The sequence below is a fragment of the Pongo abelii genome, chromosome 5 (assembly GCF_028885655.2).
Source record: "Pongo abelii isolate AG06213 chromosome 5, NHGRI_mPonAbe1-v2.0_pri, whole genome shotgun sequence".
NCBI classification, from domain to species: domain Eukaryota; kingdom Metazoa; phylum Chordata; class Mammalia; order Primates; family Hominidae; genus Pongo; species Pongo abelii.
In genome coordinates, this window is record NC_071990.2 from 117288325 (window position 1) to 117315150 (window position 26826).

The 26826-nt window shown below is 37.8% G+C and overlaps 1 protein-coding gene and 1 long non-coding RNA gene across 4 annotated transcripts in view; one reads left to right on the top strand and one right to left on the bottom strand.

Moving 5' to 3' along the window:
- LOC129060049 (uncharacterized) overlaps positions 1–5492 on the top strand; it is a 28949-nt gene extending 23457 nt beyond the window's left edge. For both annotated transcript variants that reach the window (XR_008526390.2, XR_008526391.2), the window contains one exon: positions 5028–5492. This is a non-coding gene — a long non-coding RNA (uncharacterized LOC129060049). The remainder of the gene's footprint in view (positions 1–5027) is intronic.
- FRK (fyn related Src family tyrosine kinase) overlaps positions 1–26826 on the bottom strand; it is a 158189-nt gene that overhangs the window by 107561 nt on the left and 23802 nt on the right. Inside the window, exon 1 of one of the 2 annotated variants that reach the window (XM_024249209.3) lies at positions 9317–9784. The exons of the other annotated variant lie outside the window; for it this stretch is intronic. Coding sequence (XP_024104977.1) covers positions 9317–9660 — 344 coding nt within the window. The 5' untranslated portion in view covers positions 9661–9784. Of the gene's footprint in view, positions 1–9316; positions 9785–26826 lie in introns of those variants that run through there. 2 annotated transcript variants of the gene reach the window in all.

Below are 26826 nucleotides of genomic sequence, written 5' to 3' on the forward strand. Positions count from 1 at the left end.
TTTGTCATAGATAGGTCTTATTATTTTGAGATACGTCCCATCAATACCTAATTTATTGAGAGTCTTTAGCATGAAGGATTGTTGAATTTTGTCAAAGGCCTTTTCTGCATCTATTGAGATAATCATGTGGTTTTTGTCTTTGGTTCTGTTTATATGCTGGATTACATTTATTGATTTGCGTATATTGAACCAGCCTTGCATCCCACGGATAAAGCCCACTTGATCATGGTGGATAAGCTTTTTGATGTGCTGCTGGATTTGGTTTGCCAGTATTTTATTGAGGATTTTTGCATCAATGTTCATCAAGGATATTCATCTAAAATTCTCTTTTTTGGTTGTGTCTCTGCCTGGCTTTGGTATCAGGATGATGCTGGCCTCATAAAATGAGTTAGGGAGGATTCCCTCTTTTTCTATTGATTGGAATAGTTTCAGAAGGAATGGTACCAGCTCCTCCTGGTACCTCTGGTAGAATTTGGCTGTGAATCCATCTGGTCCTGGACTCTTTTTGGTTGGTAAGCTATTGATTATTGCCACAATTTCAGCTCCTGTTACTGGTCTATTCAGAGATTCAACTTCTTCCTGGTTTAGTCTTGGGGGCATGTATGTGTCGAGGAATTTATCCATTTCTTCTAGATTTTCTAGTTTATTTGCGTAGAGGTGTTTGTAGTATTCTCTGATGGTAGTTTGTATTTCTGTGGGATTGGTGGTGAGATCCCCTTTATCATTTTTTATTGCATCTATTTGATTCTTCTCTCTTTTTTTCTTTATTAGTCTTGTTAGCGGTCTATCAATTTTGTTGATCCTTTCAAAAAACCAGCTCCTGGATTCATTCATTTTTTGAAGGGTTTTTTGTGTCTTTATTTCCTTCAGTTCTGCTCTGATTTTAGTTATTTCTTGCCTTCTTCTAGCTTTTGAATGTGTTTGCTCTTGCTTTTCTAGTTCTTTTAATTGTGATGTTAGGGTGTCAATTTTGGATCTTTCCTGCTTTCTCTTGTGGGCATTTAGTGCTATAAATTTCCCTCTACACACTGCTTTGAATGCATCCCAGAGATTCTGGTATGTTATGTCTTTGTTCTCGTCGGTTTCAAAGAACATCTTTATTTCTGCCTTCATTTCGTTATGTACCCAGTAGTCATTCAGGAGCAGGTTGTTCAGTTTCCACGTAGTTGAGCGGTTTTGAGTGAGATTCTTAATTCTGAGTTCTAGTTTGATTGCACTGTGATCTGAGAGATAGTTTGTTATAATTTCTGTTCTTTTACATTTGCTGAGGAGAGCTTTACTTCCAAGTATGTGGTCAATTTTGGAATAAGTGTGGTGTGGTGCTGAAAAAAATGTATATTGTGTTGATTTGGGGTGGAGAGTTCTGTAGATGTCTATTAGGTCCGCTTGGTGCAGAGCTGAGTTCAATTCCTGGGTATCCTTGTTGACTTTCTGTCTCGTTGATCTGTCTAATGTTGACAATGGGATGTTAAAGTCTCCCATTATTAATGTGTGGGAGTCTAAGTCTCTTTGTAGGTCACTCAGGACTTGCTTTATGAATCTAGGTGCTCCTGTATTGGGTGCATATATATTTAGGATAGTTAGCTCTTCTTGTTGAATTGATCCCTTTACCATTATGTAATGGCCTTCTTTGTCTCTTTTGATCTTCGTTGGTTTAAAGTCTGTTTTATCAGAGACTAGGATTGCAATCCCTGCCTTTTTTTGCTTTCCATTTGCTGGGTAGATCTTCCTCCATACTTTTATTTTGAGCCTATGTGTGTCTCTGCACGTGAGATGGGTTTCCTGAATACAGCACACTGATGGGTCTTGACTCTTTATCCAATTTGCCAGTCTGTGTCTTTTAATTGGAGCATTTAGTCCATTTACATTTAAAGTTAATATTGTTATATGTGAATTTGATCCTGTCATTATGATGTTAGCTGGTTATTTTGCTCGTTAGTTGATGCAGTCTCTTCCTAGTCTCGATGGTCTTTACATTTTGGCATGATTTTGCAGCGGCTGGTACCGGTTGTTCCTTTCCATGTTTAGCGCTTCCTTCAGGAGCTCTTTTAGGGCAGGCCTGGTGGTGACAAAATCTCTCAGCATTTGCTTGTCTGTAAAGTATTTTATTTCTCCTTCACTTATGAAGCTTAGTTTGGCTGGATATGAAATTCTGGGTTGAAAATTCTTTTCTTTAAGAATGTTGAATATTGGCCCCCACTCTCTTCTGGCTTGTAGGGTTTCTGCCGAGAGATCCGCTGTTAGTCTGATGGGCTTCCCTTTGAGGGTAACCCGACCTTTCTGGCTGCCCTTAACATTTTTTCCTTCATTTCAACTTTGGTGAATCTGACAATTATGTGTCTTGGAGTTGCTCTTCTCGAGGAGTATCTTTGTGGCGTTCTCTGTATTTCCTGAAGCTGAATGTTGGCCGCCTTGTTAGATTGGGGAAGTTCTCCTGGATAATATCCTGCAGAATGTTTTCCAACTTGGTTCCATTCTCCCCGTCACTTTCAGGTACACCAATGAGACGTAGATTTGGTCTTTTCACATAGTCCCATATTTCTTGGAGGCTTTGCTCGTTTCTTTTTATTCTTTTTTCTCTAAACTTCCCTTCTCACTTCATTTCATTCATTTCATCTTCCATCGCTGATACCCTTTCTTCCAGTTGATTGCATTGGCTCCTGATGCTTCTGCATTCTTCACGTAGTTCTCAAGCCTTGGTTTTCAGCTCCATCAGCTCCTTTAAGCACTTCTCTGTATTGGTTATTCTAGTTATACATTCTTCTAAATTTTTTTCAAAGTTTTCAACTTCTTTGCCTTTGGTTTGAATATCCTCCCGTAGCTTGGAGTAATTTGATCGTCTGAAGCCTTCTTCTCTCAGCTCGTCAAAGTCATTCTCCGTCCAGCTTTGTTCCATTGCTGGTGAGGAACTGTGTTCCTTTGGAGGAGGAGAGGTACTCTGCTTTTTAGAGTTTCCAGTTTTTCTGCTCTGTTTTTTCCCCATCTTTGTGGTTTTATCTACTTTTGGTCTTTGATGATGGTGATGTACAGATGGGTTTTTGGTGTGGATGTCCTTTCTGTTTGTTAGTTTTCCTTCTAACAGACAGGACCCTCAGCTGCAGGTCTGTTGGAGTACCTGGCTGTGTGAGGTGTCAGTCTGCCCCTGCTGGGGGGTGCCTCCCAGTTAGGCTGCTCGGGGGTCAGGGGTCAGGGACCCACTTGAGGAGGCAGTCTGCCCGTTCTCAGATCTCCAGCTGCGTGCTGGGAGAACCACTGCTCTCTTCAAAGCTGTCAGACAGGGACATTTAAGTCTTCAGAGGTTACTGCTGTCTTTTTGTTTGTCTGTGCCCTGCCCCCAGAGGTGGAGCCTACATAGCCAGGCAGGCCTCCTTGAGTCCACCCAGTTGGAGCTTCCCAGCTGCTCTGTTTACCTAAGCAAGCCTGGGCAATGGTGGGCGCCCCTCCCCCAGCCTCGCTGCCGCCTTGCAGTTTGATTTCAGACTGCTGTGCTAGCAATCAGCGAGACTCTGTGGGTGTAGGACCCTCTGAGCCAGGTGCGGGATATAATCTCCTGGTGTGCCGTTTTTTAAGCCCGTCGTAAAAGCGCAGTATTCGGGTGGGAGTGACCCGATTTTCCAGGTGCCGTCTGTCACCCCTTTCTTTGACTAGGAAAGGGAACTCCCTGACACCTTGCGCTTCCCGAGTGAGGCAATGCCTAGCCCTTCTTCGGCTCGCGCATGGTGCACGCACCCACTGACCTGCGCCCACTGTCTGGCACTCCCTAGTGAGATGAACCCGGTACCTCAGATGGAAATGCAGAAATCACCCGTCTTCTGCATCACTCACGCTGGGAGCTGTAGACTGGAGCTGTTCCTTTTCGGCCATCTTGGCTCCCGACCCCAATAGTGGCAATTTATGTAAAAATTTATTATATAACAAATTGAGTTAGAGTTATATTAACATAAACAGTACAATTATATTAACATGAAAAGTCATATAATATTATACCTGAGATGAAATTTTTTGATAAATTATTTTGAAAACATGTTTGTCATATTCTTATTTTACATCATCATAAATAACATATGATGAAAAATAACTCAAAGGATGGGGACAGTAATGCTAATTAATCTCACGGCATTTAAATATGCTTTTGGTTGACTTAAATGATTTGTGCTAAAATTTTTATCTTGATTAATCCAAAACACTTGATAAACAACCATAGGTATATATATAGTGTATTTTACTTTTTATATATATAAATATCTTTTTATTTAGTTTCTAAAATTATAGTAAGTATACTTTGTCTTAGAGGAGAGAACCCAGAAATGCCAGGCATTATTTTCAGGCATTTATTACTAGGTATTATTTTCATTTTGACACATGGGCATTTAGTCTTCCTTGACAACTTACACAAAGGGAACAAAATAAATGATCTAGGTAAAGAACAACTGTGGAACTGATTGCACACTGGTGACTTTTAATAATTCACACTTCTCAAAGTAGATAACATCTACTATGTCAGAGTGGATTATGAATATTCTGATGACTTTTAAAATGTATTAAGGGTAATGTTAATTTGTAAACCACATTGTTTCTATACCTATAATTAAGATGCAAAAGCTGGTCTCATATCCCAGCTAAGAAAAAAATCTGCTGACATTTAAGTTGAAAATGATTAGGCACACTATGTACAATTTGTATTCAACAATTATTAAATTCCACAGTATTCAAATGACAAAATAGCAAAGCCTCACTCTATTTTAAAATGGTGATATAAGAGTCTTTCCAAGAATATACCACTTTATTTCGCCATGCTGCTTTCTTCAAGCCCAACAATGGCAATCATCATAGGTTAGATAAAATCTTCAAAGAACTCCAGTCTGACACACTAAAGAGGAACACAAGTAAGAAAATATGGCCTAAATACACGGAGAAAAATCCCATTACTTTTACACTTCAGAATATTCTAACATTTTTATCCCATAATCATAAACTACCAACAAAACTACAAGTTACAAATATTTATTCTTGCTTTCTTTTTCAAGGAAGCCACTGAAATGATGAATAGATGAGGAACTGGAAATTATCTACCTTTCACAGTAATAAGAGGAGAAGAAAAACTTTCTACAAAACCCAGTACTTTGCTTCTTCCCCTGCTAAAGTGCTAACAAGAGATACAAAGACACCATTGTAGGTCAGTATGGGTGGCTCCTCTAGCCCTCCTATCCACAAAGGTATGCCATGCTCAAATTTAGGAGACAGAAATAAACTTCATGGCCTTTATTGTTTCACACATAAGTGTGGAAATATTTCTTAACATAAAGCCAAATTATATATCTATAACAAAGCAAATACTAATTCCTCTGCCTTTGCTGAGTCATTCACTTAGCACCATACCAGGCCTATAGAATGGACTTAAGACAAAATTATTGATTCACAAGTAAGAAGATACACAAGAATATGACCTAGAAAAATGTGGAGCTTAATAAACAATAAACTTTAGAGATGATTCTAGTGATCTAATTTTCTTAATAGAACCTTCATTTATGTCTTTGAGAAGTGTATGGGGTCAGAAGTTCAGCAGCACATTTCATTGTTGTTATCATAACTTAAACTTAGCATGCAAAGGGGAGTCAAATCAGCTATCTCAACTGCTGCCCTTGGCTTGCGTGGTCAACTTGGCGAAGCAGAAATCATCAGTGGCTGGCTTATGTGATTATATCCACCCCATTCCCCTCCTACCAATCCCCTTTCTGGGAGATTAAACTGATCTCATCTCTGATCCTAGTTCAATTTAACACAAAAGTATGTTAGACAACACCTAAGGTACACTTTAACAATTAAGCAAACAATTGTTCATTTGGTTTTTTTTTTTTTTTTTTTTTTTGGTTGGTGGGGATTCGAGATAGGGTCTGGCTCTGTCACCCAGCCTGCAGTGCAGTGGCACAACCATAGCTCGCTGCAGCCTCAACCTCCCAGGTTCAAGCAGTCTTCCTGCCCCAGCCTCACTCTCTCGAGTAGCTGGGACTACAGGTTTGCGCCACCATGCCTAGCTAATTTTTTAATTTTTTGTAGAGACTGGGTCTCACTATGTTGCTCAGCCTGGTCTTGAACTCCTGGACACAGGTGATCCTCCCTAGGCAAAAAAACTTTTCAAACTCTTTGCAGATAAATGATGCTATGTGTAATATTACTGCTGATCATATTGCTTTTTATCAATATTTTGCAATACTTGAATTTTTTACAATTAAAGCAATGAAATTTAAAGCCATTACTTTTGGTTCTAATATTTATATGTTATTTCCACATCATTATTTTTTATGTGAACTTTATATCTTTAAAAACACCATAAATAAAATATTAAAGAAAGTTCTGATTAATAAGACCCTAAGGGCAAGGTTTTTGAGGGATTTCACATTGAAGATGTTGAAGAAAAAGACTCATCTCTAAAATGAGCTAGGAATAATTCAAGTCGAAGATAAGATAAAGCTAATGATTCTTCATAAAGACAAAATAAATCTTCAAGAATTGGTTTATTATATCACTTAGTGTAAGATATTCAGTAAAGGTGAAAAGCATTTCTAAGTGGGATAAGAATTAGTAAATTGGGCTTTTTAAACAATAGTTTGTTTTTCAACATCTCTACTTCCAAGTATAAAAGAAAACAAACAAACTGCAAACTAAAGCCTTGAACTAATTTTCCCTGGCACCAATAACTCCAGAAGTATTTGCAGTTTTTTCTTACAGATGCAAGTCAAGAGTAAAGACATAAAAACACAAATACTAACATACATTGCATTAAACTGGTCTAATTAGGAATTAGATGACAGCTTTCATTGGTTTCCCACTGCCTACTCATCCCATACATGTGGATATGAACAATAATCTTTCCTTAAGTCTATTTACTGAGCTCACGATTTTAAAAAATTACGTTAATTTTCACAGCATTCATGAGAAAAAAATAGACTTTTGAAAAAACTCACTGAAGAAAAAATATTAAAATAAGTTGTTTTTGTATAATTATTCAAGTGTTAAAGTACTGTGTGAGCCACCTGGACACACTCATGCAGAAGGCTGTTCAGTAAAAATCGCTTCTATTTGAGATGGAGGGGAATTCAAGAAGCTACAGCTACTTGCACTAAGAGTATTGAAGCAATTTTGCCTTACGGTGACAAGAAACTTCAGAAGTAAGCCGGGTTCACAGGTGAAGACCATGGTGTGCACTTAAAAGAAAACAAGTAGCCTGTTCCAGCCAGGAGGCAGAGTGTCAGCATCTTCTGGGCATCATGTTTTTTATTCCAGTGGATATGAAGATCCCAAGGAAAGCTAACTACAGTGATCTAGAATGGTACTGACAGGTAGGAATGCTGCTGAGAACCAATTCCAAGAAGAAAGGTCAAGGTAATGTGCAGAGGGAAAAAATATTATTGGCTACAAATGGCCCTGAGAATCAAAAATAGCCATAATAATTTAGTTGCCTTATTTTATGTTTGTAGGCAAAGGAAATCTAAATTAATAAGAACACTGCTCTCAAGCCTTTTACCCAGAATATGATAACTTCGGATTGCTTGACTTGTTTCAGTCAATTTGCTTTCTTCAGCATCTGTAATACAGTCAAGCATGAATGTAACTGAACCACTACATATGAACATAAGAGCTCCTGTTCCCAGATAGTCAGGAAATCCATTGGTCATGGCAACCCCAGAGAGTTGCAGATAAGGAAATTGAGGTCCTAAGTAGTTATATGAGTTGAATATATTTAAAGCTAACAGATTATGAATTCAAGGCATGAAACATTAATATATTATTATTATAATATACATGTTATGCCAAATATAAAATATGCATAATGCCATACAGGACATAGAATCATATAGTAGTGAAAACAGATAAATGCACATAAGTGTATCCAATATATAAAGATATTTCCTGTAGATTATCACAGAAAGCAAATGTTCACACAGGTGATTTTCCCACTTGATAACTTGATCAATTCCATTCATCAAAAGTATATTTCAATTCATTTCTATTTAAGCATAAATTAAGACCCTTCTAAACATTTATAGTTTCTTGGTGTTGAAAAGAATCTCAAAAATCAAAAATCATCAAACCTCCCTTCATATGTGATGTATGAGTTTGGAAAGTAGAAACAATGCTCTATGGCTATTTATTATTATTTTATTCCCTGGACCAGTAAGGGATGCTCATATAAAAATAAGAAACACTTACATGAGAACATAAGAGAATCTCCAATGGTTTCCCTATTAAGAAACCATTCTATAAAATGAGTCCATTTTTTGAGAGACATTCCCAGTCTAAGGTTTCACTGGATTCAGGCAGCAATGAGATCAGGGCCAATGACAGTCTCCATTTGCTTCCCAACCCACCAGACCCCAAGTATCCATTGTCAAGATTATGCTTTATCCACTTTGTATTCAGTCACTACTAGAATAATCTCCTTTACCCTCCCCAACTCACCAGGCCCACTACTGTCTATGCCTGGCACTTGGAGGGGTGGTAGGTGGATGGATGGATGGATGGATGGATGGATGGATGGATGAGTGAATAAGTACATAAAAACTTTCCTCTTTTGTTCCACTATAATTCATATTTCATTCAAATACCAGGATAAAGTCTTTATCTCCTCTTCAAGGAGATGTTGTCATTTTTCCTATCAAAACTTACTAAATGTCTGTAGCTAGCCAGTTTCTAATCATAATAAAAACCAAAAGATATCATAATTTGGGTAGCATATCTCAGGATCTGGGAATTTAAAAAAAAAAAAGTCTATATCATGATTTCACTGGGAACATTAGTATCTTCTAAGTGTTGTCTTCTACATTAGCCCTGTATATTCCCATCAGAATGAAAGGGATTAGGATTAGAGCTAGGGCTAGAGTTGATATATTACCCTGGAATGTTTCAAAAGTTTTTTTTAAAAAAAGGGTCTGAAGTTTAGATTTGAGAGTATCATTAAGGGAAGTCCTATAATTTACCTTCAAACAAAATGCAATTTTGTTTTTAAAGTGAGGCATGACTTATTTTACAGCCAAAGAGAAGGTAGAGTATTAAACACATCATTTGTTTATGTTGAAAATACACCCTGGGCCTGTGGGTGTACATACTGTAATTGAAGTCATCTCAACAATTACTGGCCAGTTTCACTCTCACTTAGCGGGGGAGGTGTGTTTCAATTAGTGGTTTCTTGCCAGTACTTCCTCATACTTTTTAGGCAACTCTTTGGACATCAGCGGGTTGTAGAGAAGTAGAAAGGAAAACTCATTACCCAGCCCTCAGAGAGTTCAGAAATTAAGTATAAGTTTGTACTACTCACGGCTCTGCCTGTAGGCTCCTGTCCTCAGCCACGTAGTTAGAAGGAATATAGCCTTGTAGTTGCTGACTAGAGCCATCTCGTCTTTTCTCCAAGTGTCTGGCAAACCACCAGCCCTCATGCAAAGTGTCCAGAACTTGAAGTTTGTCACCTGCCCGGAAGCTCAAGTCCTCAGCAGTCCGAGCCTGGTAATCAAACAAAGCCACAAAGTAGTGGCCATGCCTCTGTGACTGGGGAGAGCAACGGGCCCCTGGATTTTCAATCACAGTTGACTTGTCTGCCTCCGTGGACAAACAGGGGAGATAGGGTTCCAGGTACTCCCAGAGCCTCTGACAGATGTTGCTCATTGCGCCTTGGTGGGGAGAAGAGGAGCAGGGCTTCTTCCTCTCCCCTTAGTCTCTGCGATCCACCTTCTCTTCCTTCACCAGGCAACTTTGAAGTCAGCACCAACTCACCATACTTCGGATAGTATGCAAAGTCCCGTTTCAGATCAGTCCAGCAGCTGGGTTGCAGCAAGTCCTACCTGGAGAGACTTACCGGCTTGCTTTCTGTGGCTGGAGGTGCTACCCCGAGGCAAAACTGAGCAGGAGCTGGGCAGCTGCTCACTAGGAAGGCGTCTTTTCTTCTTATCTGCTTAAGAATCCCACAACAAAAATAAAATTAAATTAAAAGGGCTTTATTTAGACAAATATCTGAGAACAGAATGGTGCCATCTTGCCTTTTGTCCCAATAAAAAGTTAGCAAGAGGAAGCTACTAACCCCTGGTAAAACCTCCACACCTTGCTTTCGCCAGGAGCTCTCCCCCTGTTTCAAGTCTGTTCCTGTCTTTCGACCAGTCCGGATCTGGACGGCTCTCTCCTTTTTGCTAATGAATAACCAACCAGCAGAGGCTGTTGCCTTTAACATTCTGAGCTATGAACAGACTGTAATAATTTCCCCTTACTTCCTGGTTTCTTTCTGTCTGTGATCTAAATGGGATTCTGACCTCTTTACCCTTCCCATCTCCCACACCCAAGATAGACCAGATCCTTTACCAAACTGTTAAAGCAGCCGCTAAAATCTATATTCCTTTTGTTTCATCCTGGAGAAACAGGCTAGCCCAGGTAGCTTTTTGTCTTGCTATGTTCCCAGCACTGAAATTCACAGCAGAGATTTTTTTCCCCCACAAATAGGAGTAGAATTGTTTTGCCACCACTAGGGGAAATTTAAGAAGGCAAATTAAAGTATTTAGGTATTTCTTGTCAGACACAGAGCAATTGGAAAAGAACCATCAAGTCACTCCCTTTTCTCATTACCAAGAATAGATTTTAATAGCTTCAAAGAATAGTCACAGTCTGGAAAAGTAAGAAAGCAGCTGACTAAAATGCTGAGAACCCAAAATGTTGCTTTTTCCCACAGTCATTTAATTTCCTATCCTTCAAGTACTATTTTTGGAAACACACACACACACACACACACACACACACACGCTACACACCAACTAGGTGACCAGTAGAGAAAAAAAGAGTAGAACAGAAAAAGAGCTCTTTGCACACTGCTGTGGGGGCTCTTTCTGCTAAACTTTGACCTCCAGATCTATGCTAGTTCTTACTAACTTACTTGGCAAGAACTCAGGAACTAATGAGACTGACATCAGGACAGCCATCTCTAGACAGGCAGTGGTTTTTGCTTGACCTTCCCTAGTTCAGAGCAGCTGTCTCACAAATATGTGCCCTGGATCACAAAAACAGCTGGGCAATGAGTCTGGCAGATCAACGTACAGTCATTTATACTAGTAGACAGCATTGCAAACTTGTTTATGATGTGTCACTGATCTCTCTATAAGACTTTTTTTAAATTTCTTTCTTAAAAACAATCTTTCTAAATGTTTTGAGACCCTTGAACCTGGCTAACCTATTCCTAGTACAAGCTCGTAACTTCTGTTCTTTGTCAAATTGCAAGGCATTTAGTAATCAGAATAATCAAACTTAAGAAAAAGGAAGAAAGAAAGAAAGGAAGAAAGAAAGACAGAAAGAAAAGAAAGAAAAAGAAGGAAAGAAAGAAAGAAAAAGAAAATCAGAGAACCATGGCATCAGCCCAACCTGCTATTACTTTGTGCAAAAATCAGTCCATAGCAGTGGACAGATCAATTGGTTAAAATAAAATCTTGTGTTATGCTCCCAAGTTTCTCCAATTGTCTTTGGAGTCAGAGTACAAATAACAAGTTGACAGAAGTAGAAAAGCCAAAAGCTGAGCCAAATTTTTGTTGTTGCTGTTGTTGTTTTGTTTTATAATGATATGAGACCTAAAATAGACTGTATGTGTAATCTCATATTATATACAAAAGAGAAAATATATAATACCAAATGACCATAAAGGATATTTTGTTCCAAATACAATAATGGATGTAAAAGCATAGGATTCTATTAATGCCCCTAACAGAGGCACAGATGCTGAAGTCTTCCCTGAGACATCTACATGATTTAAAAATGAAAAAAAAAAAAAAAAAAAAAGAAAGAAAGAAAGATTTGGAAGCAACCTGACAGATGTATTCAAACCCAATTTGTAAGTGGGGTTTTAGATTTTTGAATTGTTGGGGTTCTAAATTCAGATATGCCTTTACTATAGTTATGACAAGGCATTCTGGAAAAAGACAAAGCAGCAGACCTGCACACCACAGTCATTGAGCAAGTGAGTGAAATTCAAAAAGCGGCCAACCATCCAAAGATGTCAGGTGAGCAATGGCCTGAGAACGCAGAGCCGAGGGGTGGAAAGAGAGAAGGTTTTTTTGTGTCGATAGTACCAGAATTCTCCAGTCACTCAACCTCAAAGTCTTGCAGTCATCTTTTATTTGCTCCCTGGTTTCTTTGAGCTAATCAATCACTGAATTCTGCTCAGTCTTCCTTTTCATGTATTCCACAAACTTTTTTTTAAGCTCTGAGTGACAGCTGGGCACCAGACAGAAAACAGAATATTCTTTCCTAGATTATTCCAGAGGCCTCCTAACTGATCTCCCTTCCTCCAGCTTATCCCCATCTCTGGCTCATCTTGCACACCAAGATGAGTGGTGTTCATAATAGTTTATAGAGCAGTTTTTATAATAGTAACAATGACTGAGGTGATAAGTCATTCCTAGTCATTACTACTAAGAGTAGCTATCTGTTTGGTAAGCTTTCTATGTGCCAGGCACTGTACTAAGAATGTTAGAAATAAGATCCAGGAATTCTACTCCAGGGTATGTATCCAAAAGATTTGAAATCAGGAAGTCTGAGAGATATTGAACTCCTATGTTTATTGCAGCACTATTCAAAATAGTCAAGTTATGGAATCAATCTAAGTGTTCATCAATTGATGAATGGACAAGAAAATATGGTATATATACACATTAGAATCCTATTCAGCCTCAAAGAAGAAGGAAATCTTGTCATTTGTGACAACATGAATGAACCTGAAGGACTTTATGCTAATGAAATAAACCAGACATGGAGGCAAATACTGCATGTTCTGACTTATATGTGGAAGCTAAAAAAAAAAAATCCAACACATAGAAGCAGAGAGCAGAATGGTGGTTACCGGAAGCTGGGGAATCAGGGGAATGGGGAGATGTTGGTTGAGGGGTACAATGTTTCAGTTAGACAGGAGGAATAAATGATAAGTATTCCATTCGAGACCATGGATATGTTAATTAGCTTGAGTCAATCATTCTACACTGTATACATGTATCATAGCATTACTTTGTACCCCATAAAATATACAATAATAATTTGTCAATATCAGGTAAAAATAAGAGAATGTTACAAATAATATATAATTCTCACCAAATAAAAAACAATGCCTACAAAGAAGGTAGTATTTTTTTTTAAAAAGTATTTTAGAGAAGAAACTGAGGCTGAAAGGCTAGGTAATTTGTCCAAGGTCACAGGGCCACCAAGTGGCTAACCATGAGTAACACTCTATTCTCAATCTGACTCCAGAGCCTGAGAGTATAAATCTTCAGTTTTGCTGACTCTAAAAATATCTGATATTATTCTTCTATGTAAAATTCTGGAAGAACCTCCAACACATTTGGAATAAACCTTAGTTCTTCAGCATGATACACAAGGCCCTGCTAACTTCTCCAATCACGGTTCATCACTCCTGCACACAGGTCCAGTGACATAGTTCGCCAAATGACCAGCAGTTCCTGAGGCCCTCTTCCCTGCTGCACCTCCGCATCCTCCTCTACCTGCTCCCCTGATGACTTCCTTGTCATTTTTCTAGGTTGGGTTCATGCATTGCCTTCTCTGCCATAATAGATGAAAGGCCTCTATGCACCCCTGAATTCTGGCAGAAACTTCTACTTGGTTTGTGGATGAGCCCTTCTTTGGTTTTCCAAGGAGAACAGAATTCCCTTCTCTGAACCTTTAGTGTCTTGTACAATGTCCATTATGTAAATAATAAATATTTGATGAATTAAATAATTAACACAGAAATAAAGAAAAAGAAACAGTGTGGGAGAGACAGAGATAAAAAGGGGGAGGAAATGGAGGCAGGAAGAAACAATTGGGGAGAGATAAACATTTATGTGAATATTCATGATTGAGAGTGAAAGTTCTATAGTGTGAAAAGAGCCAGGAGCACAGAGGAGAGAATACATTCTGTCTATTGCTTCTCAATCCCTTCCTTTCCTCTCTTATTGTTCCCTGAATGTTAGATTCCTTTGCCAGCCTCCTAAACCAGTTTTCCTGCCTGGAGTCAATTTTCTTCTCATCCTTATAGCAAATTGCCACCACATTAATCTTAATCACTCTCCTACACAATAACCTTCAACAGATCCTCATTGCCTGGAAGATATGACTTGGAATTCAAGGCTAAGGAATTTGTACTTTATCCAAACTTTATCAGATGTACCCTTTCAACACCCCCTCCATTATGGCTTTATGTTAGCCAGACTGGTTTATTAGATCTCCCATATGCCTCATCTGTTCCCACATCTGATCCTATATCCTTTGCCATTCTTTTACTCAGTATTCCTTCCACTGCTAACTTCCCCTCCTGGTAAGTCTACTTACTCTTGCCTGCATTTCAAGGTCTGAATAAAAATCCCTCACCTCCTTAGACCTTCCTTAACCATTCCAGCCAAAAAATCACTTCTGTCTTCCTTGAATTTTCTAGCTCCCACAATCCCCACTCCTAATATACACAATATTAAATGAATTGAACCATGCTCCTATACCTGGTATGCTGAATACTGCTACAGAAAATCCAACAGCTATTCAGTTTTATACCAGGACGAATTAATGATCCCCAACCCCTGCTAGGCCTCAGCACTAGGGCTTAGACAGAGCTATCATAAAGGAAAATTGGACTCTGTCTCCCCAACTCACACAGTGACATATTCCCCCACACACATAGAAAAGAGGATTATGGCCTAGGGAGCCATAAAAAATAAAAACAAAACTCTCCACCACATAGTCTTCCTCCAAACTCTTGCTGTGAACCCATATAATCTGCAAATGTGCACTTCTGCATACCTGTTGACCTTTGCTCAATCCCCTTCTTTTGCCTGATGTGATAACCCCAACTTCTCTCCCTTTTCCTACATTAACCATCTTCCAACTTATTTGCCAGATAAATATGGGTTCTTGTCTATCTTTTAAGAATCTAATAAAATGTCTCTGTCTTTATTAATTCTTTCCCAACCACTTCATTAGACAGAATTGACCACTCTCTCATTTGTGCCCTCCCAACATAACCTATACCCATTTTTGTCATTTATTCCATGTATGATTCTAATCTCTCTATGTACTTAATGTAGTGTTCTTTTGTTCCTATATTGACACAATGCCTAACACTTAATGGACACTCAATAAATATATGTTGAGTGAAATCTAATGAATGTCATTCACCTAGAACACAGTTTATTATATCTTATGTAGTCTAATATCTGCTTATATGTAATTGTATTGTTTCCCCAAGCATATTGCCCTGTCTTTGAAGACAAGTTTATGTCTTATATTTCCCTGTATCACAAGGAAAATCTAGAATCTGTCCTAGGAATAGGAAATCTCCCTACTTTCACTCTTGTTCGATTGCAATTGTGATGTTTAATACTGAGTGTCAACTTGATTGGATTGAAGGATGCAAAGTATTGATCCTGGGTGTGTCTATGAGGGTGTTGCCAAAGGAGATCAACATTTGAATCAGTGGGCTGGGGAAGGCAGACCCACCCTTAATCTGTTGGGCATCACTAATCGGCTGCCAGCCAATAAAAAGCAGGCAGAAAAACGTGAAAAAGCGAGACTGGCCTAGCCTCCCAGCCTACATCTTTCTCCTGTGCTGGATGCTTCCTGCCTCGAACATCAGACTCCATGTTCTTCAGTTTTGAGACTCAGACTGGCTCTCCTTGTTCCTCAAGCTTGCAGGCAGCCTATTGTGGGAACTTGTGATCATGTAAGTTAATACTTAATAAACTCCCCTTTATATATATATATATATATGTGTGTGTGTGTGTGTGTGTGTGTATGTGTGTGTGTATCCTATCAGTTCTGTCCCTCTAGAGAACCCTGACTAATACAGCAACCTATTCTCCAAATGGCAGCCAAAATAATCTTTGTATAATATCAGTCAGATCTGTGTTTTTCAATAGCTTCCCATTGCACTTATGAATTCCAAATTCTTTATCTTCAGGAACAAGGCTCTGCTGGGGCTGTCTCCAGCCTGTCCCTTCCCTCCATCTGGCACCACTCTTCTGGCTCTCTATGGTACAGCCACAGTGGCCACCTTTCTGTTCACCATGGCAACAGCCAAGCCCTTTTTTCTGACCATGGATTCTTTCTCACTATTCTTCTAATCAACAACATTCTTGTCCAGATTCTTCATTTGGATGGATCTTTCTGTTTTCAACCTAAATAACGTAACATTAAAAAGGTTACCCCTAACCACTCTGTCTAAAGTAGCAAAACTGCCCAACCTAGCTTCTCTCTTAGCATGTCTCATGGGTTGAATTGTGTCCTCCAAAAGGATATGTTGAAATCCTAACCCTCAGCACTTCAGAACGTGACCTTATTTGGAAATATGGTCTTTAGAGAGGTAATCAAGTTAAAATGAATTCATCAGGGTGAGCCCTAATCCAGTATGACAGGTGTCCTCATAAAAAGGGAAAATTTGGACACAAACAGGCACAGAAACAACACCATGCAAAGATACACAGAGAGAAGCCCAGCCATGTGAACAGAGTAATGCATCTGCAGGCCAAGGAATACCAGCAAACACCAGCAGCTAAAAGAGGCTAGCTATAGAGCATGGCACTGCTGACAACTTGATTTCAGACTTCTAGCCTTCAGAACTATGGAAAAATAGAGTACTGTTGTTTTAGGCCACTCAGTCTTTGGTACTTTATTACAGCAGCCCAAAGGAACTATTACAGCATGTCACTATTTTTATTTTTATTTTTATTTATTTATTTATTTATTTTTTGCAGCACTCATCACACTCTGTACTTATGTCTTCTATTTATTTGCCTACTGAGTACAGTCTCCTCTACTAGAAAATGTTCCAATGAGATGGGGGCTTCATCTACCCGCTTCACTGCTATGTCCCTAGAGCTTAACCTGTTATAGGCAATCAACCAATAATCATTACATAATGGTAAAATAACAAAAAACATTTTTATTGATAAAATAATATCACTACAAATGCAGTAGATACAAAGACACTGCTATTTCAGTGGAAAATTCCTATTTCTAGAAGGAAAGTTGGGGCCACTTATACTAATTTTAAGAGTCTTGTTGTTGTTGTTTTCTATAATAGAACGAAGTGAAATATCTCTAAAGATTATTTTATACCAAAGGCTGAATGATAATGTCTGGCTACTACTGCTGAGAGGCTGATGATGGGATTTATGTTATTCTGAAGTTTAATGGAAACTTTTTCAGGCTTCAGCTGTCTTCCATGATGCCATTAAATAAGCAGACCCCAAACAATTTCATCTTATCCCTTGGACTTGAGTCTTGGCATCAGCTTAATCTTTTATTCTCTTCCAGACAAAATTTAGATACTTCCTTTGGCTAAAATACAGCTTGGTACCTTGGGATCCTCCATCTCTTTCATCTTAACCTTCACCAATTCCTCTTTTAGTCATCTCTTGTAGGACCAAACACTAGCCTGACACTAGGGGAAATGACAAGAATCTGTTAAAATGAAAGGAAATGAAATATGGAGCTCTTAAGTTATAATCAGAGGAAAACAATGATGATGATCATGATGATGATGAAAAGATGGCCTTTAATATTTGCAGGAGATGGTAACAACTTAACTCTAAATTTATTCCAGTTTTCTTGGCCAAAGAGTATAATCCTCAGACTGGAAAAAGAAGACCAGACATATATGAGTGAGTCTTGGAATTTAAAGAAAAGCAATGACTATTAGAAGCCAATATGAGCTTAAAAAGAAAAAAAAAAAAAAGATGCCAAATTAACCTCAATTTCCTTTTTCATATAGAATTACTATTGTAAATAAAAAATTGTTTAATTACTTCAGAACTTAGAAGACATCAAAACCAAATGCTGTATTTTATAACTGGTTCTATCTAACCAGCTGAAACCATTGAAGAACATGAATTTTGAGGTGTGTTAGCATGCCATGTCCTTAATATCCATAACTGTAGCAGTTTTCCTGACCAATGATGACGGACTACATTAAACATCCAGCCAACATGGGATGCTGGACTCATTCTCTCCTACACAGAAGGTGTGTTTTCCATACTTAAAGAGCATAATCATGAAACCCTATTTCTATATTTGAAAACCCATGAATTCTACCCTCAATAAACTACAGCTACTCAGTGAATTTCTTTACTGATCTGAGTTCCCTTACTTGCAAGTATACCAATTCAGGTTTAAAAAAAAAAAAAAAAAAACTTTTTAAAGCTTTTTGTTTCATTCTTTGGCACTGTCAAAGACACAAAATAGTCACAGTATATCTAGATTTCAGTAAGATACTGAAAAAAATGATCTAGCACCATCCACAAATGGGATTAGAGAACTTGCTTTCCAAAAAGACTGAATATTCTTGTATATGCAATCTCCCAGAAGGAGCTGATAAGCCTTTCCTAAAATATAGTTATCCATGGTTTACCCAGGTGATTTGTTCTTGCCTATTAAGCAGATAATTCATCAATCAAGATTCACATCTACCTAGCAGCAACATTACTTTAGCAATGCCACAGAGCCTCTCTAATCCGTTAGACACTATCAAAGTTCCCCAAAATAACAGAAAATAGAAGCACCTGAAGTCTCTGAGGATTTTTTTCTCAAGAACTTCTCTTTTGATATTTCACCAAGTTTGGGATACAAAATTTGTGGCTGGGCTGACTGAACATGAGGATATGTAGTATGACGGCATAGTTCTTACTGTTCATCTTCAAGTTTCTTGGCTAATTCCAAACTCTATGTGCAAAGTAAGATGAGCAGAGTCATGCCTCTCTTGCAGTTAACTCCTATTAAAAGATTTATATTATTCAATATTACTGTGAAAAAAATATTTTTAAAACTTGCATTTGGCCAGGCATGGTGGCTGACACCTGTAATCCCAATACTTGAGGAGGCTGAGGTGGGAGGATCACTTGAGGCCAAGAGTTCTAACCAGTTTAAAAACTAAAAATCAATCTCACTTGGTTTTCCTAGAAGGTCTTATCCAGGTATAAAAGTGGATTAATTCTGCTTAGTTTCATAGATCAAACAAAAAAGGATGAATATGCATGTCATTCTGCACTACAGCAGGGGAAAACAAAAAGGATTCAGGTGGGTGAGACCTGCAGATGGTCAGGGGAAATTCCTTGGGGATTTGGGCTTCCTCCTGTCTCTCTCACCTTTGACACAAAGCATCACAAACCACCCAGGGGTCCTGTAAAAACTTGGATTCTAATTCAGTAGACCTGGAGGGAAGTCTGACAGTCTGCCTTTTTAACAAGCTCCCAGGTGATGTCCATACTGCTGATCTTAGGACCACAGTTTGTGTGGCAGGAATTTAGTGACTCAATTTATAGCTTGGTTCTCTGAGTGAGAGACATCAGCAAATCCTCACTGTCACCCACCTTTGAAAGCATGATCATCTAATCCCTTGGATTTTTCACTCTGAAAAAATATTTTAAAGACCAACTTATCTAATTATCTCATTTTAGAATGAAGGAAACAGCCCATTATTTAAAAAAAAAAAAAAAACCTACTAAAGTGACTTGCTTTAGGTCACAGCTATTAGTGAAGATAAAATCAGAAATAACCAACCCTGTACAAGAGAATCTTCTCTTTACCACACAGCTGCTTCTTCTCAAAAACCCCAGTCAAAAGCAGATTCTGGACAATTCTTGGCTAGCATAGGTGGCAGGGTTGCGGGGCTGCATGGGTAAAGAACTCAGGGAGTGGAAGAAGAAAAGTATGTGGCCAAAGAAGATTTTTACATAGAATGTGACCCATACAAGATTCCAGGACTGGGATCCCAGGCTCCCGATTCTCAGTCTAGGTTTATCTTGTGCTAACAACAATTTATTTTGCATCCTTTGAATTATGATGTCCACAAATCATATAACCTGAACCATGGGCTTTCCTTTCTCGGAATGCTGCATTTATGATGCAGCTTTTGCAAAATCTCAATAGTATTAACAAAATCCTAATGCAAGAAGAAGAAAAAAAAGTCATATATCCAATCAGTATTTTCCAGTTAAAAGAGATATGTAATAGGTTAATTTCTATCACCCATGTTGTAAAACTTTTAGTCATTAGCAACAACAGCAACAACAAATGTACCGTTTCTTACTTATATATACATGGTCTTTTATAGAAACAAAGAAAAAAATTCTTATGCCAAAGTTTCCAGATTTAGATTTTTCCTATGTGCATGCTAAGTAATTGGATAGAGCTTCAAGAATTTCTTGTCCAGCTAGGCCTTTTTTTTGTCTCTTGATACATAAGAAGTATACTTGGCATTTTTTATTTTGATATTGGACATTTTTAAGTACCTGGTATTTTAATAACTAGGTTCATAATAATGATGTTTTAGCAACGTTTTTATTGAAAATCTGTTAAACTTATAATGCATATTGTCACATATGGCACACAAGTAATTGGTGTCCTGGTCCTTGGAAGATAAAAGTAGCTCATTTTGGAAAAGTAACTGAGTCTTAGGGGCTTATTATTTCTTGGTGAATCATCAAAGTAAACATGGTCAGTACATAATAAAAGCCTATTACAAGCAGTTTGCTTTTCCTCAAAGTTAAACCACGAGTCACACCTTGTCGCCTATGTACATAATGATATATATGCATTTGGTTCACTTTAGCACAGAAAGTCTGTAATATGTGTTCTATTCATCTTCACAAAGGAAGGTATTCGCTACAGATGGTTGACTGTACACATTTTCACACCTTCACAGTCAATAGAAATTTCAGAATATCAACTTTAAACGAAAATATATGGTGTATATGTGCCACATTTTTTTAATCCAGTCTATGATTGTTGGACATTTGGGTTGGAATACTATGCAGCCATAAAAAATGATGAGTTCACGTCCTTTGTAGGGACATGGATGAAATTGGAAATCATCATTCTCAGTAAACTATCGCAAGAACAAAAAACCAAACACCGCATATTCTCACTCATAGGTGGGAATTGAACAATGAGAACACATGGACACTGGAAGGGGAACATCACACTTCGGGGACTGTTGTGGGGTGGGAGGAGCGGGGAGGGATAGCATTGGGAGATATACCTAATGCTAGATGACGAGTTGGTGGGTGCAGCGCACCAGCATGGCACATGTATACATATGTAACTTACCTGCACGTTGCGCACATGTACCATAGAGCCTAAAGTATGATAATAATAATAATAATAATAATAAAAAAGAAAAAAAAAAAAAAGAAAATATATGAATTGAGTTACAAATCCACTCAACAAACCTAGCCTTGCATTTATAGAATGTGAAAAACTTCATCATTCTCCACTTTTGCCTCCAGCAAATGTGCCATCTTCAGCCACTGGAGGTCATCTGCTGAAACTTCATTGCCCAGTTCATGTCAGATGCAATCAGAATTTGTTTGATGACAAAAACACTTATCAGCTAGTCTGTCAGTGCTTTAAAAAAAGATTAAACCACATGTCATTAATAGACCAATTAAAGGAAGCACATTCTGGTGTGCCTGCCTATTAAAAATTATTTATTTCAGTAGTCCTTGAGGCTTACCTCCTTTGCTTCACTGATTCAACAAATATTTATTGATCTCTTATGTGTCAGGCACTAGGCTAGGGCTTGCGGATATGAAATTAAATAAAATAAGCATAGTCTCTCCTATACAAGGAGAGTGTCTCACATTGCAAACAAAAATGTGACCAGATAAATACTGTCAGTGCAAAAGGAGGTACAAATCTAAAGAAGCATACATTTGTTTGGAAAGATTGTCTCCCTCTCTGACTACCATAGTAGTTTTCTTCTTTTATAATTTATTCAACACATAATTGTTGAACATCCCCTGCTAGGTACCAGGCAGGGTATTTGCTGTTGAGGATTTAGTCATGAAAAGAGGTACAGCCTGTAACCTAAATAGAATTTGTAAAACTACTAGAGCATTAGATAGCATTAGACAAACAGTTGTAGAAATAATTATAACCATCCTGCTAAGAGCTATGTAGCAGAAGTATCAGGTACTATAAGAGGACTATTGCACTCTATTATACATAAGAGTCTTTAGAGCTATACTTGTTTCATCTTTGTATCACCCACAGAGCTTGGAAAAGAACATTGAAAAAATTGATGCTTAAATAAATATATGTTGAGAGATTGAGTACTGAATCTGAGGATGGGGTAAAAAATGGCACTCTTTATAAATAAAAATATTAATCAAAATGACTTGATGTGGTATTCATTACTGAGGTTCAAAGATATTTCCAGTTCTCATCTTCTAAAATATGGCAGAATTGTACTTTCCTATCCCTTTGAAGATAAGCAAAGACATATGATTTGCTTTGACTGATGAAATGTTAGAACTGACTACATCACTTCCAGGTTAAATAAACACACACACACACACACACACACACACACACACACACACACACACACACACAAAAGATACCTTTCAGAGGAAATGTACAGTTACACGTGTTTCCTTCCCCTACCATGATGACAATGTTCTAGATGAGGGGTGATCTATTAGCCTGCATTGTTGGCTAAGCAAAACATGGAAGAGCTTCCACTGACCTGATAGGTACATATAACCTAATTGAAAAATAACCTTTGTTGTTTTAGGCCTCAGAGAGTTAAGCATTGTTATCCTGTAGGAGTTTAACCTAACCCATACTAACTGATAACCTAGATAAGGTGAGATATCTGTGGAAAGTATAACAGGAAAGAAAAACATCCAAAGAAATAGTAAGTAAACTGCTGGTAAGATTAGCAAAAGGCTTAGGGTGCTCCCTGGAAAATAAAATATCCCTCTGAAATGGATGCTAGAAAATGTAATGTGTTTGCCATGAGGAAGTCTGTTATGTAATTTTAAAAATTTTTTATGTGTATGTGTGACATTTAAAATATTGAAAGAGAAGACTGGCACCAGAAGAATGTATCAATATGTCTCCACTGTACCCTGATTTTAATTATGAGTTAGTATTGCAGAATTTTGGTAAGAAGAAGAAAGGGTCACACTGGTATATCAAGGTGAGGAGATCATCTGCTTGGTACACTCAGTTTCTTTATTCAGATTCTATATGCTCTAAGTAACTTTATTTTCTCTGTCTTGGACTTCGAAATGTGTCTTATCAGCTCTGCCAAGAATACTTCTAATTTTATACTTAGAAATTCAAGAATGGAGCACTAATTCATGTAACAGAAATTTGATGTGCAATAACCTTAACTAGAGAAATATTTATTTTCTTAAGTGATGAGTTTCAGCAATTATTAAGTAATGAAACATCTCCCTAGTACACCAGAAAAATTTCAATGGAGGAAAATCATAGTCAGTGATTTACAAATTCTAACTGGAAACAAAGAAATGTATTGAACTTAACAGCAAACAAAATGCATCAATATGTAACAACAATAATAAAATAAATTTAGCAGAAATTATTGTTGAGAACACTAAATAACAAAAGCACTAAACGTATTAAAAATGAATAGGGAAGTAGCAGATAAGTGATCGCCACTTAAAACTCTCCCAAGAAGCCACTACAGCCCGTGACTTATTTTCCTTGTACATATTATGTAGGAAACTATTTTTCAGTTCATGCAATAATACTTACACTCCATTTTTCCATTAAAATGTGCTCATAAGTATTAATCAATTCCCATAACAGCACAGAGATAGCTAAGAATTATCCAGAGTTGACAGACTAAGAGCCTGAAATGATGTTTGACTATAATGCCAAAGACTGCTGGGGGAATTAATAAGAGCTGACACGAGAGTTCCAAATTCTGGCTCCTGGCTGCTGCCAGGGTGAATGAAGCTGTCAGCAAGTTAACTTATCCTGTCCTCTGCCCACCACATTGACACAAAGGAGCCAAGAGCACCTGCTTCTAAATTACCCCTGCGTGATCAGCAAAGCTACTGCAGATGCTCTTTCTATCTTAGCTCTTGGTGTCTCACAGAGTTAGGTATTTCACTTAGAAAAGATTAAGAAAATCTTCAAATCCACAATTCAATGACCTGGGTCAAGAAGTCCTCCACAGGTCTGTCTTAGAGCCTAAGAAATAATACTGTTATATCCTAAAGCTAAAACCAGGAGACTGGGGGTGACTCATCTGTCTTCATAATGACTAACACCTTTGCTTACATGCTTTTAATGTTAGGAAGCTTAAGATTTGTACATGGCATACTGGTTACCAGGGACTGAGAGTCTCCAGCTCTGCTGGACTTTCAGTTTTAAAACTGAGGAAGTCCCAGTCAAACCCAAATGGTTGGTCACCCTTCTTCTGGGTAATGAAATATGCCATGCTTCTTCATTTTATGTAACTGATGAAACTAATATAACCAGTTGTCTTATTTCTTCGAGTAATCAGATATACATGGGGCAAAATTAAATTTGAGCAAACACTTTTAAATTATTTAAAAATATATTTTAGTGAGTTATGGCTACATTTTCATAGATAGCAAAATTTCACTAACAATATTGAAACTGCCACGAGGTAGGACCATCCATATATATCAAAGCCTATACCAAAAACTTGTCTTGAGATTATTTGCTTGCATAGAAGTCAGATGGGAGGAACCTAATTCCCTTTGTACCATCCCAGGTCCACTTCTCATCTGTGGCCCTCAGCCAACCTACATCACAGCCCTATGAAGAGATGTGAAAAACTTCCTAATGCTCTCCAGTGCCATACCAGGGCACCAAGAGAATCTGAGGGGCTGCCCTTAGTTTTCTAAGTCACGCCTGTCCCTCTGTTGTGCCATGCTGTGTTCCCTTTGACTTTACGCTTTGACATTATGGCCTCCTAGGGTTACAATCTGGGAAGCCAGGCAGCAATATATACTGCTCTGGGACCTACCCAATTCCCCCTCCCTTGTGAGTGCTCAGAGAGAAGGAGAAGGGCAGAGATTAGGGTCATTTCAGTCATCCAAATGGGTTTTCAGCTCTCACCAAGTCCCCTCTGATTCTCCTTTTCCCATTTGCTTGTTGAACTCTTCTCTCCTTTTGGAAGAGAAACCAGTTCTTACATGTCACCATCCACTCTTTCTCCACTGTGAATCATGAACAGATTCTATGCTAGGTCCCAGGCTTTGGCTTCTCTATAATTACTTTCTATTTGTGTGACTGTGAGTAAGTATTGCTTTTTAATCTTCTTATGCCTAAGTCCTCATCTGCAAAAATAGGGATAATTATAGTATCTACACCATATGGATCATTGTGAAGATTTTATGAGTTAATAGGTATAAAAGGCTTACGAAAATTTTGACACAAAGTAAGCCCCCAAAAAAGCTAATGGTATTTTTGATTTTGGTGTGATTATTCAAATGTAAGCTTTACAGCTGGAAAAAAAAAAAACAAAAAAAAACCAGGAACTTTTTTCCTCCCAGAAGTTGGTATAAAGACTTTTCTTTTTAAGATGATTGTTTCAGTCAAAGCCTCAAAGGCCCACTTTGAAACTCAGGTGAGAAATTAACGCTCTTCATTGGGGTTCTTTTGTGTCCTCCTTTCCCTAGAGACCTAGACCCCAGTCTTTGGCTCTGTTTTTAACAATAAAAAAGTGCCCCCCTACCACCCACAATTAAGGAGTAAAGGGAAGAAATAATACCAGGATGATATTACTGTCCTTTGCTAGCTGTGTGACCTTGGCAAGTGGCATAAATTCTGAGCCCTACACTTTACAGGTGCTCAAAGAAGGCTATTAAGGCTGGACTGAACAAAGTGAGGAGAGTGACAAGAGGTGACAATGAAAGATAGAGGGATGAGATCTGAAGGGCCTGTAGACTGCAGAATGCAAAAATTTAATGAGATAATAAATGTAAAATTTTGGCACATATCAACTCTTCCCTTAACATTGATTCCTTGACATTCCTTGACATTGACTTCTTCCTGGAAATTCCTTCTGCAACAGAATTTCTCATCTTCATTATTGTTTTCTTAGTGCTCTTCTTGTTTTAAGTATTTTAAATTGAGTCACTTCATTTATAAATGTCCATTTTCTAAGTGTCTTGCATATGTTTCTGTTATGAAAACTCTCACCAAAAGTTTATATGATGATTGCCGGATGATAAAAGATTTTTCTGAAATTATTTAAAGGAAATTATTCATTTTTTTCTTACAGTATGTTATGATGGATGTCATATATATGCAACGTTGTATGTCAAATTTATGCAAATATAAAATACTAAACAGCAAAGTTCAAAATGATTTATTTTCTTTAAATTATTTGAAAGTATCCTGTTCTATTGGACCACACTTCCTTTTGTATTTTACATATTTTAATTTCAACTATTGTGTCATTTTCTTGATTTTAAAAATTATTTCACCGTTAGATTTTTGCTATCTTTTTATAACAAATGAGAAATTATTATTTTTTTCATCCATTTCAGCCCTTGTAAAAGTATAGCAATGATAAGGAAGCAAAGGGTATGAAATAGCTTATAAACACCATGCTGAATCGTTCCTGATTTGTCAATGACAGACATGTCTAATATCTTTGGTGCACTTATTTTGAGGATGAAAGCTGTTAAGTGAGCTAAACTGCTCAAGGGTCACACATTTCCAACCAATTCTCATGTGTTTTTCTTTGACTAAGGTGGTGCAGTGAGCTGGCTGCACAAATGGCCATGCAGACCCAGCGGTGTTTATACTTCTGTTGTTCCATGAGTGCACTATGCACTGATTCTGTAAGTTAAAATAATAATAGTAACAATGCCTTTCACTTTGCTATCAGTTTGAATCTGAACTTGTCTAAGAAAGGTGTTTACCAGATCAAGGAAAGAAGGGTGATAATGTTACAGATTATTTTTATTGTACTCTATCTCCATTATCTTGAAAAATCCATCTCCCAATTCATAAACATTTTCAGTTACCCAATGA